This window comes from Danio rerio, chromosome 17 (genome assembly GCF_049306965.1).
Source record: "Danio rerio strain Tuebingen ecotype United States chromosome 17, GRCz12tu, whole genome shotgun sequence".
Taxonomy (NCBI): Eukaryota; Metazoa; Chordata; class Actinopteri; order Cypriniformes; family Danionidae; genus Danio; species Danio rerio.
In genome coordinates, this window is record NC_133192.1 from 614,316 (window position 1) to 633,197 (window position 18,882).

The 18,882-nt window shown below is 40.0% G+C and overlaps 2 protein-coding genes and 1 long non-coding RNA gene across 15 annotated transcripts in view; 2 read left to right on the forward strand and 1 right to left on the reverse strand.

Moving 5' to 3' along the window:
- Positions 1-355: 355 nt before the first annotated feature.
- Positions 356-4,911, forward strand: LOC137488161 (uncharacterized). The gene is made up of 2 exons (XR_012393150.1): positions 356-478; positions 4,234-4,911. It is a non-coding gene; the product is annotated as an uncharacterized lncRNA (long non-coding RNA).
- On the reverse strand, positions 1,903-15,337 carry gb:bm035769 (expressed sequence BM035769). Its single transcript, XM_073927986.1, has 6 exons — positions 15,230-15,337; positions 9,997-10,234; positions 8,217-8,503; positions 5,312-5,401; positions 5,012-5,152; positions 1,903-4,392 (listed from the first exon to the last, which is right to left on the reverse strand). Exons 1-6 carry the CDS (start codon positions 15,295-15,297, stop codon positions 4,209-4,211), a joined length of 1,008 nt encoding a protein of 335 aa, XP_073784087.1. The 5' UTR covers positions 15,298-15,337; the 3' UTR covers positions 1,903-4,208.
- Positions 15,338-16,230: 893 nt separating this feature from the next.
- The window catches only part of fsip1 (fibrous sheath interacting protein 1), a 37,628-nt gene continuing 34,976 nt past the window's right edge, over positions 16,231-18,882 (forward strand). For 4 of the 13 annotated variants that reach the window (XM_073927250.1, XM_073927257.1, XM_073927253.1 and 1 more), the window contains exons 1-3: positions 16,422-16,672; positions 17,296-17,476; positions 18,040-18,188. In XM_073927250.1, coding sequence (XP_073783351.1) covers positions 18,054-18,188 — 135 coding nt within the window. In that variant the 5' untranslated portion in view covers positions 16,422-16,672; positions 17,296-17,476; positions 18,040-18,053. 13 annotated transcript variants of the gene reach the window in all.

The following is an 18,882-nucleotide window of genomic DNA, read 5'->3' on the forward strand; positions in this document are numbered from 1 at the left end:
AACACACCTGCCTGGATATTTCAAGTCTACCTAGTAACACCTTGATTAGCTTGTTCAGGTGTGTTTGATTAGGGTTGGAGCTAAAATCTGCAGGACACCGGACCTCCAGGAACAAGTTTGTTAATCCCTGCCCAAGGCTAATCAGAACACAAAACAGACTGTTACGCGATCTACAGGCCACGCCCTCATCATTTGCATGTACTTTAGGACCTGATGAGCAACGGCATCATCAGGAGATCAGCATCCATAACACTGTCTCATACGCAGCACTGGGATTATTATATGGATGCCTCAGGCTGTGTTTGGTGAGCCACAATGTCTCCCAGTGAGACACCTTAGTTATTTTTAATCTACAGTGAATGTGGGACTTTTATTTTGAAAGCGGGAGGCTCAGATTGTGTACTAGGACGTGTCAGGGCGCTAAATGTAGGATTAAGAGAGAATAAACTAATTCATCTCCACTCTGAACAGGCACAAGGTATGTTTAACTGTTTGTTTTGGTAATATGCTGTGTTTATTGTGCAGTCTGAAGCGTATGTGTGAACAAACACGTGACTGCTGAATCGCGTGAAGAGGCTGATATTTACTCCTGGCTGTTTCCTTTGACATTACAGCTTTAAAATACGACACACCACTTCTCTATCTGTCTCTTTTATCAAGTCTAATTATACATTAGCCTTTATGCACAACAGATCTCGTTAGCAAAACAGGTCATTGTTAACCTGAGGGGTTTATATTGTCCGTGTGCAGCATTCATCATGCTGTGCGCGCTCAGTAGCTTATTAATATTCATGACCAATCCATATATGGTCAATTGTGGACTTATAAGGAGTAATACTTAGGAGTAATAAATGAGCATATAAAACAGATTATGGAGATTTTTAAATTTTTTTTGCCTGAGCTTTATACATTTTATGTTATGATATCAGAAAACAATTTGACTTATAGAACCAATGCATTATATGGCAGATTGTACAGTCTGCCAGAGGGAGCGCTTCTGCTTACATCACTATACTGCAACTAAATTGTAATCTAATCATGACAAACTATATATCGTTGGAAAGGTCTGGGTCTCCCGAATATACAGTTTACTGCTGCTTTTGTCATTTAAGAACATTAATAGAACGAAACACACTTACTGTCACTCTACAACCTGTGGGAGCATTTGCGCAGACATTTATAAACCATAACATTATAGTACAAACATAAAGCAATTATAATCAACTATATATTATTTGAAAACCTAAAATGTCTTGTTTCCATATCTGCTGGCTGAATTTTGATAGATATTACTAAGCAACAGTTATTTATTAATTTACGACAAGGACACTCCTCAGAGTCGTAAAGCATTACTTCGCTACAGCAATCCATGTGCGTGCTTATTTAGTTATTTATTTAGAGAGTAAATTCAAATCAAATACCACCAAACTGCCCATACTACTTAAAAATTTGATGCCTACCTTACAAATAATGTCAAAGGTTGAAAAAATTGATTATGTATTTGTATACGCCCTTATATGGTCACCAATGCAATCCGAGTGGTCATGTCTGGTACTGCAGCTAAACTGCAAACCACTGAAAGCTGTTTTTTCAGATATAAGCTTAAAATTCGGAATATAATTTCTTCAGATATTTAGCTTTGATTGTGTTTTGTAAAACGCATATTTCTGCATTACAATATCATCTAAATGTATTGTTTTATCATGTTCATAAACATAAAGACACATAGCTTTTGTTACAATCCACAATCAAGTGTCTACTATAAAATGACACCGAGCTCAAATCTGTGCATCAGTGTTACAGACTGGCATTTGTTTACCTTGAACGTGTCTTTTTCATGTCTATGTTCAAACTGTGGCATTTTATTTTGTGAATATTACGCATTTTCTCACAAATACAGGCTTACAAACAAATATAAAGTTTTATTTGCAATGAAAACAAACAGCATCTGATGCTGGAAAGATCTTGATGTACACTGACTGAATGATTTCCATTGAGCATGTGTGTGATAATGTGGTTTTGACACTTGATCTTCAGACTGATGAAGAACTGAATAAACAATAATGCAGATTAAAAAACAACAGATCATTTACAGTCATAAGTGTGCGCTCAGGCAGATTCAGCAACTCTCATCAGCACCGTTGTCCCCCAAACAGCTCTCAGTTCATCAGAAATAGAGTTGATTATTTATCATTATTTATTAACCAGTTTCAGTTTCTTTCCTCTGTTGAACACTAAAGAAGATATGTAATACTTTCAACAGCTTTAAAACTATTTATTAGAAATGTTTGTGTTCTTTTGCTGCTCATTTATTTACAGAAGAGGTAGGTTGTTGGTTATTTAACACATTTATTTACTGTGCATCTGAAATATGTTATTGTTTCATGTATTCATCTCTTTGTGTGTGTGTGTGTGTGTGTGTGTGTTTATGTTGGTAGAAATAACTACTAAAACTTAAACTACTGATTCCCAGAGTCTTTGTGTTTTCCTACTATGGCAGTCAATGGTTACAGGATTCCAACATTCTTCAAAATATCTCCTTTAGTGTTAAGCATCAAAAAAGAAACATAAGCAGGTTTGGAAGCTGTGGATTGTGAGTAAATACTGAGTAAATGTTGATTTCTGCGTGAACTGTGAAGAAATAAGTCATAAGTGTAAATTGTGATGTATATTTTCAGCAGATTTACTAAATATATAGAGATGGAACATGATATTCAATTAAAGGGACAGTTCACGTAAAACCTTTACTCATTTGTCCTATTTGAGTTTCTTTCTGCTCAAAAGAATGTTGGAAACCGGTAACCATTGACTTCCATGGTATTTGCATTTTTATATTAGCAGTCAATGGTTACCGGCTTTCAGCATTTTTTTTAAATATTGTCTTTTGTGAGACTGTTATGAAACCTTTATAATCATTATATGACATGATATGAGGATTTATGCACGCTCATGACAACTCTTATTAACTGTTATTCGTTCAGTTATAACAACTTAAATGCAAAGATGACAATGGTTGTCATGACAACTTGACAATCACATACAAGATAACCGTTTTTGTTGTTGCCATGACAACTTGACAAATTCATACATGACAACCAGTTTGTTGTTGCCATGACAACTTGACATAAAGGCATACATCCCAGCCTGTTTTTGTTGTTGTCAAGACAACTTGACATAAACGCCTACATGACAACCGGTTTAGTTGTTGCCATGGCAACTTGACATGCATGCATACATGACAACCGGTTTTTGTTGTTGCCATGACAACTTAACAAATTCTTACATCACAACCGGTTGTTGTTGCCATGACAACTTGACAAATTCTTACATCACAACCGGTTTTTGTTGTTGTCAAGACAACTTGACAAAAGCATACATGACAACCGGTTTCGTTGTCGCCATGGCAACTTGACATGAACCCAAACATGACCGGTTTTTGTTGTTGTCATGACAACCTGACAAATTCTTACATGACAACCGTTTTTTGTTGTTGTAATGACAACTTGACATGAACGCATACATGACAACCGGTTTTTGTTGTTGCCATGGAATCTTGACGTTACTAAGACAACACAACTCATCATACATCTGTCGTAAAAGTGTCTGATCATTATATAACAGCATCGTTAATATTAAACTGATAATAAATTGATGCTGTCAAAATTCATAACATTTAGAATGGCTTCATGACAATCATGTTTATGACAGATCTATGACAATGTCTTGTTGTCTTGGGATAGTCAAGTTGTCATGACAACAGTAAAAACAGGTTGTGATGTATTTGTTTATGCCAAGTCGTCATAGCAACCAACGTCATCTTTGCATTTAAAATGTTTTAATTGAGCGAATGACACTTGATAACAGTTGTCTCATTCCTACTCATGATGTGTCTTAACATCATTATAAAGGTCTCATGACAGTCTTATGAACACCCCTTCAAGTAAAGTGTTACCTGAATGTTGATCTGAGTAATGTGTGCTGATTTAATGAAAGCGCTTTTGCCTGTTCACTCACACACACACACACACACACACACACACACACACACACACACACACACACACACACACACACACACACACACACACACACACACACACACACAGATCCTGATATTCACTCAGAACTATTATAGTCCACGCACAGATTCTTGGATTCCAAGCAGAAAACAGTGCTGTAAAAGTCTAAAAGAGTGTGTGAAGTGTGTGTCATTTGTGTGTGTTTCTGATGTAGACGAGTGAGGACAGCAGCAGCAGCGCCGGCGGTTCACGCAGCAGCACCAGATTATCCGTGCGCAGACCGTCATAATGCAGCCAGCAGCCGTCCATCTGAAACACGGCAGAGTAATGATGATCGTCCCTGCTGAAGAGTGTGGCGCCTTCCAGAGAGTACCTGCACACACACACACACACACACACACACACACACACACACACACACACGGTTTTCAGATTTCAGTCAGAAATGCACACATCTACTGTATATGAGACACTGTTGACACTGATGTCACAGGGTCAGTTCACCCACAAACTAATATTCTCTCAGTAATACTCTCTGTGGCTCAGTGGTTATCACTGTCGCATCACAGTAAGAAGGTCGCTGGTTTGAGTCTTGGCTGGGTCAGTTGGTGTTTCTGTGTGGAGTTTGCATGTTCTCCCCGTGTTGGTGTGGGTTTCCTCCGGGTGCTCCGGTTTCCCCCACAGTCCAAACACATGCGCTATAGGGGAACTGATCAACTACACTGGCCGTAGTGTATGAGTGTGTGTGTGTGTGTGTGTGAGTGTGTATGGGTGTTTCCGTGTTGGGTTACAGCTGGTAGGGCATCTGCTGTGTGAAACATTTGCTTGAATAGTTGGCGATTCATTCCACTGTGGCAACCTCTTATGAATAAAGGACTAAGCTGAAGGAAAATTAATGAATGGATGATCCTTGTCCCCCATGTCGTGTCAATCGCACACACACACACACACACACACACACACACACAGAAAGACTGAGGCTTTAGCTTTACCTTTGCTGGGAGAGCTCCAGGTGATAGGGCAGGTAGGACAGCTCCAGCTCCTCTGAGCTCCACATCTGCATGTTGAGAATCACGAACGGGGGAGGACCATGACAGAAGAGCCTCGTGCTGAACTCACGCAGACCCTCACATCTGAACACACACACACACATGGGTGAGCAAAGCAGATTCAGCTTAACAAGAATGCACACACACAGGTACACACGCACACAAATACACAAGCACGCACACACAACCATCTAGGCACACACGCGAGAACACGCATGCGCGCACACACAAGGAGGCACTCACTGGAGCTCCTGGCAGAGCTGCAGCCGCGGGCAGAAGAACTCGTCCAGAGACCGCTGGATCAGGCCTTTATCTGGAAACTCATGAGGAGGCCTGAGGAGAACACACACACACACACACATACAAAAATTATTTAAATAATTATTGACGGAGGACTGAGGCCTTTAACAAACAGCACAACAACATCTCACATCTGACACAATGGAGATCTGCAGACCAACATTACTGACACAAAGACCCTCACACACACATTTATACCTGCAGACCAACATTACTGACACAAAGACCCTCACACACACATTTATATCTGCAGACCAACATTACTGACACAAAGACCCTCACACACACATTTATATCTGCAGACCAACATTACTGACACAAAGACCCTCACACACACATTTATATCTGCAGACCAACATTAATGACACAAAGACCCTCACACACACATTTATATCTGCAGACCAACACTAATGACACAAAGACCCTCACACACACATTTATATCTGCAGACCAACATTACTGACATAAAGCCCCTTACACACACATTTATATCTGCAGACCAACATTAATGACACAAAGACCCTCACACACACATTTATATCTGCAGACCAACATTATGACACAAAGACCCTCACACACACATTTATATCTGCAGACCAACATTAATGACACAAAGACCCTCACACACACATTTATATCTGCAGACCAACATTAATGACACAAAGACCCTCACACACACATTTATATCTGCAGACCAACATTACTGACACAAAGACCCTCACACACACATTTATATCTGCAGACCAACATTACTGACACAAAGACCCTCACACACACATTTATATCTGCAGACCAACATTACTGACACAAAGACCCTCACACACACATTTATATCTGCAGACCAACATTACTGACACAAAGACCCTCACACACACATTTATATCTGCAGACCAACATTAATGACACAAAGACCCTCACACACACATTTATATCTGCAGACCAACATTACTGACACAAAGACCCTCACACACACATTTATATCTGCACACCAACATTAATGACACAAAGACCCTCACACACACATTTATATCTGCAGACCAACATTAATGACACAAAGACCCTCACACACACATTTATATCTGCAGACCAACATTAATGACACAAAGACCCTCACACACACATTTATATCTGCAGACCAACATTAATGACACAAAGACCCTCACACACACATTCATATCTGCAGACCAACATTACTGACACAAAGACCCTCACACACACATTTATATCTGCAGACCAACATTAATGACACAAAGACCCTCACACACACATTTATATCTGCAGACCAACATTACTGACACAAAGACCCTCACACACACATTTATATCTGCAGACCAACATTACTGACACAAAGACCCTCACACACACATTTATATCTGCAGACCAACATTAATGACACAAAGACCCTCACACACACATTTATATCTGCAGACCAACATTACTGACACAAAGACCCTCACACACACATTTATATCTGCAGACCAACATTACTGACACAAAGACCCTCACACACACATTTATATCTGCAGACCAACATTACTGACACAAAGACCCTCACACACACATTTATATCTGCAGACCAACATTAATGACCCAAAGACCCTCACAAACACACACACACACACACACACACACACATTCATATCTGCAGACCAACATTAATGGCACAAAGACCCTCACACACACATTTATATCTGCAGACCAACAGTAATGACACAAAGACCCTCACACACACATTTATATCTGCAGACCAACATTAATGACACAAAGACCCTCACACACACATTTATATCTGCAGACCAACATTAATGACACAAAGACCCTCACACACACATTTATATCTGCAGACCAACAGTAATGACACAAAGACCCTCACACACACATTTATATCTGCAGACCAACATTAATGACACAAAGACCCTCACACACACATTTATATCTGCAGACCAACAGTAATGACACAAAGACCCTCACACACACATTTATATCTGCAAACCAACAATAATGACACAAAGACCCTCACACACACATTTATATCTGCAGACCAACAATAATGACACAAAGACCCTCACACACACATTTATATCTGCAGACTAACATTACTGACACAAAGACCCTCACACACACATGTATATCTGCAGACCAACAATAATGACACAAAGACCCTCACACACACATTTATATCTGCAAACCAACAATGACACAAAGACCCTCACACACACATTTATATCTGCAGACCAACAATAATGACACAAAGACCCTCACACACACATTTATATCTGCAGACCAACATTAATGACACAAAGACCCTCACACACACATTTATATCTGCAGACTAACATTACTGACACAAAGACCCTCACACACACATTTATATCTGCAGACTAACATTACTGACACAAAGACCCTCACACACACATGTATATCTGCAGACCAACAATAATGACACAAAGACCCTCACACACACATTTATATCTGCAGACTAACATTACTGACACAAAGACCCTCACACACACATGTATATCTGCAGACCAACAATAATGACACAAAGACCCTCACACACACATTTATATCTGCAAACCAACAATAATGACACAAAGACCCTCACACACACATTTATATCTGCAGACCAACAATAATGACACAAAGACCCTCACACACACATTTATATCTGCAGACCAACATTAATGACACAAAGACCCTCACACACACATTTATATCTGCAGACTAACATTACTGACACAAAGACCCTCACACACACATTTATATCTGCAGACTAACATTACTGACACAAAGACCCTCACACACACATGTATATCTGCAGACCAACAATAATGACACAAACACAGACCTGATGCAGATGGTCTTGAGCAGGTGCTCCTGAAAGCGGGACGGGCAGCTCCAGTTGGAGCACCAGCTCTCCTGCACGGTGGACATCAGGTTCTCCAGGTTCTTGGTGAAGTTCTCGTGTTCGTTCCCGAACAGGTCGATCTCCAGCGCCGCGTGGTGGATCTCGGAGCGGTACTGCCGTTTGGACATGCGGTCCCAGATCCACAGCATCTTCACCGTGGTGTAGTCGCACGAGTCCATCAGGTACAGGAAGTGCTGGACGAAGCGTTTGCCCAGGAACAGCGCCACCTCCAGGAGTTCAAAGGTCAAAGTCAAAATTCACAATTCTCCATTAATATCCATTAATGTGCAGATCTGTGCGTGTGTGTGTGTGTGTGTGTGCTCAGATGTTTGTGCAAATCATAACTGCCAACAATCCCGTTTTACCTGGGAGTCTCCCATATTTCAGACCCACGTGTGAGTGTGCAGATGATGAGTGAGTGTGTGTGTGTGTGTGTGGATGTTTGTAAGTGTGTATGAGTGTGCAGATGTTTGTGCAGATGAGTGTATGTGTGTGCGCAGATGTTTGTGCACATGTGTGCCTGTGTGTGGATGTTTGTGAGTGTGTATGAGTGTGCAGATGTGTGTGCGCAGTTTGTGCAGATGAATGTGTGTGTGTTGTGTGTGCGCAGATGTTTGTGCAGATGAGTGTGTGTGAGTGTGTAGATGTGTGTGCGCAATTTGTGCAGATGAGTGTGTGCGTGTGTGTTGTGTGTGTGTGTGTAGATGTTTGTGAGTGTGCGGATGTGTGTGCACAGATGTTTAAGCAGATGAGCGTGTATGAGTGTGCATATGTGTGTGTGCAGATGTTTGTGCAGATGAGTGTGTGTGTGTGTGTGTGTGAGTGTGTATGAGTGTACAGATGTGTGTAATTGTGCAAATGTGTGTTTGTGAGTAGATGTTTGTACAGATGTTTGTGTGTGTGTGCGCGTAGATGTTTGTGCAGATGTGTGCGTGTGTATAGATGTTTGCGAGTGTGCAGATGTTTGTGCAGATGAGTGTGTGTGTGTGTGAGTGTGCAGATGTGTGCGTGTAGATGTTTGTGGGTGTGTATGAGTGTGCAGATAAGTGTGTGTGTGTGTGTGTGTGTGTGAGCATGAAGATGTGTGTGCAGATTTGTGTGTGTGTGTGTGTATGAGTGTGCAGATGTGTGTGTGCAGATGTGTATAATTGTGCAAATGTGTGTGTAGATGTTTCTACAGATGTGTGTGTGTGCAGGTGTGTGTGTGCGCGCGTAGATGTTTGTGCAGATGTGTGCATGTGTGTAGATGTTTGTGAGTGCGTATGAGTGTGCAGATGTGTGTGCGCAGATATTTGTGCAGATAAGTGTGTGGGTGTGTGTGTGTGTGAATGAGTGTGCAGATCTGTGTAATTGTGCAAGTGTGTGTGTGTGTGTGTGTGTGGATGTTTGTACAGATGTGTGTGTGCAGATGTGTGTGTGTGCGTATATGTGTGTGCTGTTGTGTTTATTTGTGCAAGTTTGTCTGTGTGTGTGTGTGTGCAGATGTTTTTACAGATGTGTGTGTGTGTGTGTGTGTGTGTGTGTGTGTGTGTGTGTGTGTGTGTGTGTGTGCAGATGTGTGTGTGCACGTAGATGTTTGTGCAGATGTATGTGTGTGTGTATGCGTGTACAGATGTTTATGAGTCTGCAGATGTGTGTGTGCACTGTGCAGATGTGTGTAATTGTCCAGATATTGTCTGTGTGTGTGTGTGTGTGTGTGTGTGTGTGTGTGTGCGCGCACCTCTCTGGCGAAGCTGTGGTTGTCCCGCAGGATGACGTACAGCAGCATGAGGAAGCCGTCGATGGTGCAGGTGTTCTTCAGGCTGATCTCCACATACAGCGGTGTGCTGGCGATGGCTCTGCGGCCCGCCCGGATGCTGAAGACGCCGCCCCACGGCAGCACGGGTCTCCAGAAGGAGCGCTCGCCCTCCACATTACTGCTGATGGAGGCGCGGATCTCCTCAAACAGAGTCTTGGTCCTGGCAGGAGGACATTACAGCGTAAACACAGGGACGGCCAATACCTTTCTATTAACTCTTGTGTGCTGTTGGGTCGTTTTCATCCACTCTGGGTTGATTTTGAGGCTTATGTTGGCCACAGCTTTCTCTGTGTTTCTGCTGATGAATCTTTTTTCACACACATTTTGGGAAAATGCTTTGAAAGTTTTCATAAACTCGTCAACACTCTGTTCAGACTGACTCCCCTTTGGTGATGTTGGGGCTGTTTCTGCCCATTGACTTCCATTATAATCACATTTATTTGGTTGTAGAGCTGATGGACAACAGTATAAATGACACATCGTCCCTCTTCCCAACAGGGAAAACCAGCAGCAACCCAGTACTGGGAAACACCCATACACTCTCATTCACACACACACACACACACACACACACACACACACACACACACACACATACACACACACACTATGGACAGTTTAGTTGATCAGTTCCCCTATAGCGCATGTGTTTGGACTGTGGGGGAAACCGGAGCACCCTGAGGAAACCCACACTAACAAGGGGAGAACATGCAAACTCCACACAGAAACACCAACTGACCCAGCCGAGACTCGAACCAGCGACCTTCTTGCTGTGAGGCCACAGTGCTAACCACTGAGCTACCATATCGCCCTCTTTACAATCAATAAATGTGATTATAAAGGAAGCCAGTGGGGCAAAAACAGCACCAACATCACCAAAGGGGAGTCAATCTGAACAATACACAAGGGTTAAGAGTGTTTAAATGCATTTATAGACCATCATCACCACATTAGGTTTCAATATATAACATTAGTGACATTTTAATCTACGGTATATTATATATAGCAAAGGTAAAGCGTCTTAGCTTGTGAAAACTCCTTATCAAAGCACTATAATTCAGAAGTGTGGGAAGGAAGAGTATTGTATTGAGGTGAAGTTGGTTTTATATTCGCACCTGTAACCAGGGGCGCCCCCAAGGGGTGGCCAGGGGTGGCCACGGCCACCCCACGGTAAACTCTGGCCACCCCTGTGGCCACCCCAATATAATTTTGCTGTTGACATTATTGATTTAAATGTACTTATAAATTCCCAATATTTAAATAAATAAATACATAAAATGCAGTCACTAAATTATTGTTGGTGTTACTGACCTAGCTCTCCCCCTCTGGTTCAATGCTGGTGAAAGCAAACTGACGCATGCGCGCAGAAAACCATTCCCGCGCGCCTCACGCACTCCTGTGTGAATCCCGGTTGGTTGTTTCCATGCACGCCAATAAAATAGGCGCAGCTCATGTGCCGTGAAACCGGAGTAACAGCCTTTTGTGCAGAGGTGTAGGCACGCAGCGAGTTTTTAAAGTCGACTAAAGTTTATATAATATGATGATTACTAAACATGGCTTTAAAGCAGAAAGGATGGATAATGAGTCAGGGAGGTAAGACTTCATAACATGATTTCTCAGCCATGATCTGGTCTAAGACCACAGATAATTCTTTAGAATTGTTATAATTAATTTTCATGCAAAAGGTTTCTTAAGTGGTCTTGGCATATCACTCCAGTTGTTGTTTTATTATGTTGTTTGTTATGTTTATTAAATAACAAATCTAACAATTCAAGGGAGGTGGGGTGTATAGGGTGGTTTGCCAGGGTGTCATTTAAACTAGAACCGCCACTACCGATCGTCGTTGACAGCACGCACACACCTTCAATAGACAACAATGGCAATTTAATATTTACCTTAAGGTACAGTATATCAATAGAAGAAGCTGCATTAATAAAATGGCTCAAAAACTAATGTGGATAAATGATATTATTAGGTAGGCTATAGTGAGTGTGTATATAGAAATGCCTTTTGTTCAGTTTGTTCATTTGTTTGGGTTATTATTAACTCATTATTCTTTCTTTTTTTTTCGGCTTAGTCCCTTTATTAATCCAGGGTCACCACAGCGGAATGAACCGCCAACCTATCTAGCACATTTTTACACAGCGGATGCCCTTCCAGCTGCAACCCATCACTGGGAATAATAAACTCATTAATCTTCATTAATTTTAGACTTGTCATATAACGTATGATGTACAATAAAAGCATGTAAAAAAAAAGAGTTATTTATACAGTATGTATATATATATATATATATATATATATATATATATATATATATATATATATATATATATATATATATATATATATATAAAGTGTTTTTAAACTAAACATAGATTTTTATTTGGTTTGACCATGTACTTCCTGAATTATTTCAAGGAATAAATTGCAAAATTTAAAGAATAATTAATTAAATGAATAAAAACTACATTATTTCATTTACCAGAAACAAAAATATAACATTACACTGAATTCATTATTTTTTTAGTGTGCCACCCCAAGATTTGGTGCGGCCTCTTCTGGCCACCCCTAAGAAAATTTTCTGGGGGCGCCACTGCCTGTAACGTTCACTATATTATCTACTACGCTAATTTGATTATAGGGTCTGTAATCACATGTAAATATGACTTGAAAACAACATTAGCACTGTTTAATTGACTGTGAACGCTGTTGTGCTTTGATATTGATTGGCTGCTAATATGATTTCGCTATTTAGAGTTTGCGAATAACACTTTTCTGAAATGATATTATTAAGGGGAAAGTCTGAATATCCAAATATAAAACTAACTTTACCTCAATCAATATTTACCTCCATGAACGATTCTTAAAAGAGAGAGAAACAAATCAATAATTAGACCAGACTAATAAAACCTTTATGTGGAGCTTTAGCAAACTCTCTGACCTTTAAATGAATGAACTTCATACCTGTTTTGATTTTAGTAATATGCATTGCTCAGAATATAACGTGTTCAACTCTGAAAGTAATTTTCCTCAATATTTACATTTTTTTTTGAACACTCAAATAAATCCAGATATTTCAAACAGATGCATCTCAGCCACATATTTCACAAACTAGCCAATACATCAGTGGACAGATTACTAATTCAGCTTCAAATCCACATAATGCTGTGATTGTGGTCACTAATACGTCAACAAAATTGAACAAAAATGCAAAGAATGTTTATATATGCAGAATAGTGCGTCTCAATCCAATAATCAGCATATCTGAGCAATATTTCAGCTTAGATATACAGTTGAAGTCAGAATTATTCGCCCCCTGTTTATTTTTTTCCCAGTTTCTGTGTAACAGAGAGCAGATTTCTCCAACACATTTCTAATCATCATAGTGTTAATAACTCATCTCTAATAACTGACTTATTTCCTCTTTGTCATGATGACAGCAGATAATATATGTAAAGGCTTCACTAGAGTGTAAGAGGCTGAATGATCATATGCATTAGTTTATATGACTAAACATGTCTTTTTGACTCAAGAAGGTCCATACTGACTCCAGAGGGCAGATACTGATGAGATCAGGGCCTGGTGTGTGGACTTTGGGGTTTTATGATGTGGTCACATGTTGATTGGTCAGTTTGAATGTCTCAGCATTTGGGCTTTAGTCACATGGTCAAGAAAGATACAAAATAGGTGATAAACTTGGGCTCTGTTTCTTTTCCTGCCATCGTCTTTTCCTGCTCTGCTCCTCTCCTCCTCTGGAGTCTATCTTCTCGGACTCTACTGCAATCAGGCTAACTTCTGGGCCTGCTCTCTTTGTCTCTCTCCCTCCCCCTGTGTCTCTCCTTCTACTACTGGTAACTTTAATTTTACATTTAAGCTGGGTACAAATATTATCATATGTTTTATCATTTTATATTTTAGCATTTTATACAGTTATTTTGTAATTAATACAGTTGTAACCATGGAGAATTATTGTCATTAAATCATTTCATTTTCAAGTATTTGTGAATTACTTTGCATTTAACATCAACACTTAATTGTTCCATATTGCAATACAATTCAATCACATAATATCAGCGCTCTCCCACATTTATAGCTATTAATACTGCCCTTATTTCCATTGTTGGTATGAGACTGCAGAAGAATGGTTTGACTAGAAATGTACAGTTTTTTACTATCATGCTGATCACTTTTCAGTCATTCAGCAGAACGCTGTGTTTTAAAACCCCATTCTTACAAGGGTAATTAGGTTAACTAGGCAGGTTAGGGTAATTAGGCAAGATATTGTATGACGATATAAAGTTTGTTTTATATTAGCCCATTCGTTCATTTAGAAGTCATTTGTTTACCATGTTATTTTGAATATTCAATCGGGATTAGCATATAAGCATGAATTAAAAGCAACAGTAACACTGTCTTTTTAACAGTGAACAATGCTGTACTTTGATAGTCATTTGCTGCTAATATGATTTCACTATTTAAAATTTGCAAATAACACTTTTCTGATATTATATTATTAAGGAGAAAGTGTGAATATCCAAATATAAAACTAACTTTACCTTTATTATAATGATGGTTTGTTCTGTAAACTATGGAAAAAATATAGCTTAAAGGGGCTAATAATATTGACCTTGAAATGGGTTAAAAAACAATTAAGAACTGCTTTTACTCTAGCCCAAATAAAACCAATAAGACTTTCTCCAGAAGAACAAATATTATCAGATACTGTGAGCATTTCCTCAATCTGTTCAACATCATTTGGGAAATATTTAAAAAAGAGAAACAAACCAAAAAGGAGGCTAATAATTCTTTCACTGTTTATATAGAGGCATATATAAATATAAACATGTATATATCTATAATATAGACGGTAGAGATATAACTTAAGGTTACACATGTAATGTCTTGCTTTAAGTGAACATTATAAACTACTACACAGATCAACGTACAGTCAATAATGAGCTAATTTATGCAGTTTGAAGTGTTATTTTAATATTTAACAATCTGATTAATCAAAACTCACTGTGGTGAATAAATAAATGAAGCTGGTGTGGCGTGTAGTAGTTCTGCTCTGGATATTCAGCATTACAGCATAATAAAGTGCAGTAGTTCGCGATCTGATGATGATGATGTGTGTGTGTGTGTGTGTTCTTGCCTCTCGCTGTGTGTTATGAAGCTCTGCAGCTCCTCTGTGTCTGTTAATGAACAGAAATCTGCCTCCATGTTAACGTTTCTCTTGTTTTCATCTCGACGAAATAAACATGTCGAGCTCAGCGCCCCGCCTACATCACATTGCAGCCCCATGACGTACACGTACGCAGCGTGCAACAAGCCCCGCCCACTCAAACGACGCTTTAGTCACGCCCACTCAATGTCTATGAAGAAATGACAATGAATATCTGTTTTTTATTATTGGACTTAACAACATTTTACAAAGACCAGGAGGTGAAGACAATGAAAATCCGATCAAAACATGTAAAAGTTTGCATACATTGACAGATCATAAATAGAATTCTGACTTTAAAACGATTAATAATGGCTTATAAACACTATTTAGAGTAAAAAGAATTGCTGCATACCGTGAATAAAATAAGGAATTACGCGCTATTTTATAATATACTCGTTCAACTATTGTTTTGTAAAATAACAACGTTATGGATGTATAAAAGCTTTTGTTTCGTTTCTTATGAAGTTAACAAATAATTTAAATCCAAATACATTTAAAAAGTAAATTGTCAAATGTTGTTTCAATTAAACTGTATTGCTTTGCTCTTAATTTAAATTTTCAGCATAATTACACCAGTCCTAATATCTCATCTGCTGAATAAAACACATAATATATGTATTTAATATATTTGAGTAACATGTATTTATTTTTTTATTGTTAATTTCTTTTAACACTTATTTATGTAACGTTATCTGTATTCCACCATATTATATAAATACAAAATGAATAAAAATATAGTCTTTCTACAATCTTAAGTTACCTAATCATTCGTCGATCTTATATGTATTTATAATAAAGTGATTTGATGATCAAAAAACATTAAAATAATCTGAGTTATTTCCCCCTTTTATATATTTGCAAATGAACAAACCCTGACCCTGGGGCTTGTTCGCGCGCGGCTCGTGATCACGCTGTTTTGGCGCGCTCTTGTGGCGTCAGTTTGTCACTACGGCTTGAAATTTGTTGTAAAAAAACGTAGTTCTTCGACTTTAGAAACAGTATTTCCTGATATAATCCTCGTACTGCTGCTTCTCGGCTGAAGGAATCACGGAGGTATTTTATGTCTGAAATTCAGTTTGTAGAGTTGCTACTTCCGGTGAGACGCGCGTCCTTGGAAACCGGGAGTTCAGTGTAAACAAACGGGCAAAGAAACCGCGAATAAAGAAGCTGTAAGAGGAGAGACTGGCTTAATTCACACCGTTACCGAGAGAGATCTTCGTGTTCTGTCATCAGATTGAAAACCGCTGATGATTGACAGTTAACTTAAAGATGATAAAGATAAAGATGATGACCGAGTGAAATCTAAAGATCGGCATGGAGGTTTACTCGGGTCAGATGGGCGAAAATCCCCATTCTCGAGGCTTAGAGATGGTCAGTAAACACACACACACACACACACACACACACACACACACACACACACACACACACACACACACACACACACACTGTAATGATGTTTCTACAGTGCTGTATTCTAAGCCTTCCCTAAACCACTGAGGTAAAGTTGCTTTTATTTTCACACATTCGTTCATTTTAAGCAGTGACAGATTGTGACGCTCTCTATATTGCTAACCACACTATACTTTGTATATTGGGTCTGAAATAGCATGTAAATACATACATCAGCACTGTTTAATCCACTGTGAACACATAGTCATTGGCTTATGATAGGATTTCTCTATTTATAACCTGTAAAGACTACTTTTCTGAAATTATCTTAAAACCCAAGCCTCACAGGAAACTATCTGCATTTTTACATTTTCAAAAAACTTAATTCTGTCTGCTTTATGAGCCGATTTCCTCACGGGCACAAAACAATGTCACACATAACTGTTATTGCTATATTTGTGGGGACGTTTGGTCCCCACGATGTACGATATACAAATTACACACACTCATTCTCTCTCTCTCTCTCTCTCTCTCTCTCTCTCTCTCACACACACACACACGCACGCACCCTTCAGTCAGTATGTTGTGTTTCTTGTGTTCAGGATGCAGAAGGCTCTCGTGACAAGTCTATCAGCTCTCCAAGAGAAATCGGCGATCAAGGTCTGACTGTGTAGAAAAACACATTTAGACTATTTGAATCAGCTTTATGTGCATTTGGCCACAGTCATATCACCCTGCAGGCCAAGAGCGGTTACTCACTGAAGCTGAGCAGGGCTGAGCCTGGTCAGTGTCTGGATAGGAACACTAGACTGCTGTTGGCAGTGGTGTTAGTGAGGTCAGCAGGGGGCGCTCAACCTGTGGTCTGTGTGGGTCCTAATGCCCCAGTGTAGTGAAGGGGACACTATACTGTCAGTGAGCGCCGTCTTTCAGATGAGGTGTTAAACTGAGCTCCTGACTCTCTGTGATCATTAATAATCCCATGTCGCTTCTGGTAAAGAGTAGGGGTGTAACCCCGGTGTCCAGGCCAAACTCCCTCCATCAGCCCTTACAATCATGGCCTCCCAATCATACCTTTCCAGCAAATTGGCTCTTGTTCTGCCACTTTATAACTAGTGTAACTGAGCTGACCCAAACGCAGAGATTATTTAACTTAGTAGCGTAAACAGTAGCAAAAATATGAGAATTAGACTTAATTATTGATGATAATTGAAGCTGAATGAAGGATTCAGGAGAGTAGAGGGTGTCAGACTTCAAACCATCCCTGAATACACACACACACATTTTTTTTTGATATCATTTGTGTTATTATTTAAAGGCGTTTCATTAAAGTCTGCTGATGATTCCAGTGTCGGTGGACTGTATGGACATCATCAAGGGCCGTCTGGATGAAATCTCTCGTCCAGCCTCCAGTTCATCTCTGTCTGAGAACAGAAGGAAGAGTGCAGAAGGCCACAGATCTCTGGAGGTGCTCAGTCCTGATCTCAACCACACACTGGTACAGCATCTCTGAACGTCTGTGATCTGACTGTAATCTGAGTGAATTCTGATTGTGATCTGACTGTGTTTAAACTGTTCTGACTGTGATCTGACCGTGATCTGACCTTGTTCTGACCGTGATCTGACTGTGATCTGACCGTGATCTGACCGTGATCTGACCGTGATCTGACCGTGATCTGACCGTGATCTGACTGTGATCTGACCGTGATCTGACCGTGATCTGACTGTGATCTGACCGTGATCTGACCGTGATCTGACCGTGATCTGACCGTGATCTGACTGTGATCTGACTGTGATCTGACCTTGTTCTGACCGTGATCTGACTGTGATCTGACTGTGATCTGACCGTGATCTGACCGTGATCTGACCGTGATCTGACCGTGATCTAACTGTGATCTGACCGTGATCTGACCGTGATCCGACTGTGATCTGACCTTGTTCTGACCGTGATCTGACTGTGATCTGACCGTGATCTGACTGTGATCTGACTGTGATCTGACCTTGTTCTGACCGTGATCTGACTGTGATCTGACCGTGATCTGACCGTGATCTGACTGTGATCTGACCGTGATCTGACTGTGATCTGACTGTGATCTGACCTTGTTCTGACCGTGATCTGACTGTGATCTGACCGTGATCTGACTGTGATCTGACCGTGATCTGACCGTGATCTGACCGTGATCTGACTGTGA

Coding starts and splice junctions, on each gene's coding strand:
- gb:bm035769 (XM_073927986.1), bottom strand. CDS start 15,297: ATGGAGGCAGATTTCTGTTCATTAACAGACACAGAGGAGCTGCAGAGC. Junction 10,235..15,229: donor TTCATAACACACAGCGAGAG/GCAAGAACACAC, acceptor TCCTCCTGCCAG/GACCAAGACTCTGTTTGAGG. Junction 5,402..8,216: donor CTCAAGACCATCTGCATCAG/GTCTGTGTTTGT, acceptor TGTTCTCCTCAG/GCCTCCTCATGAGTTTCCAG.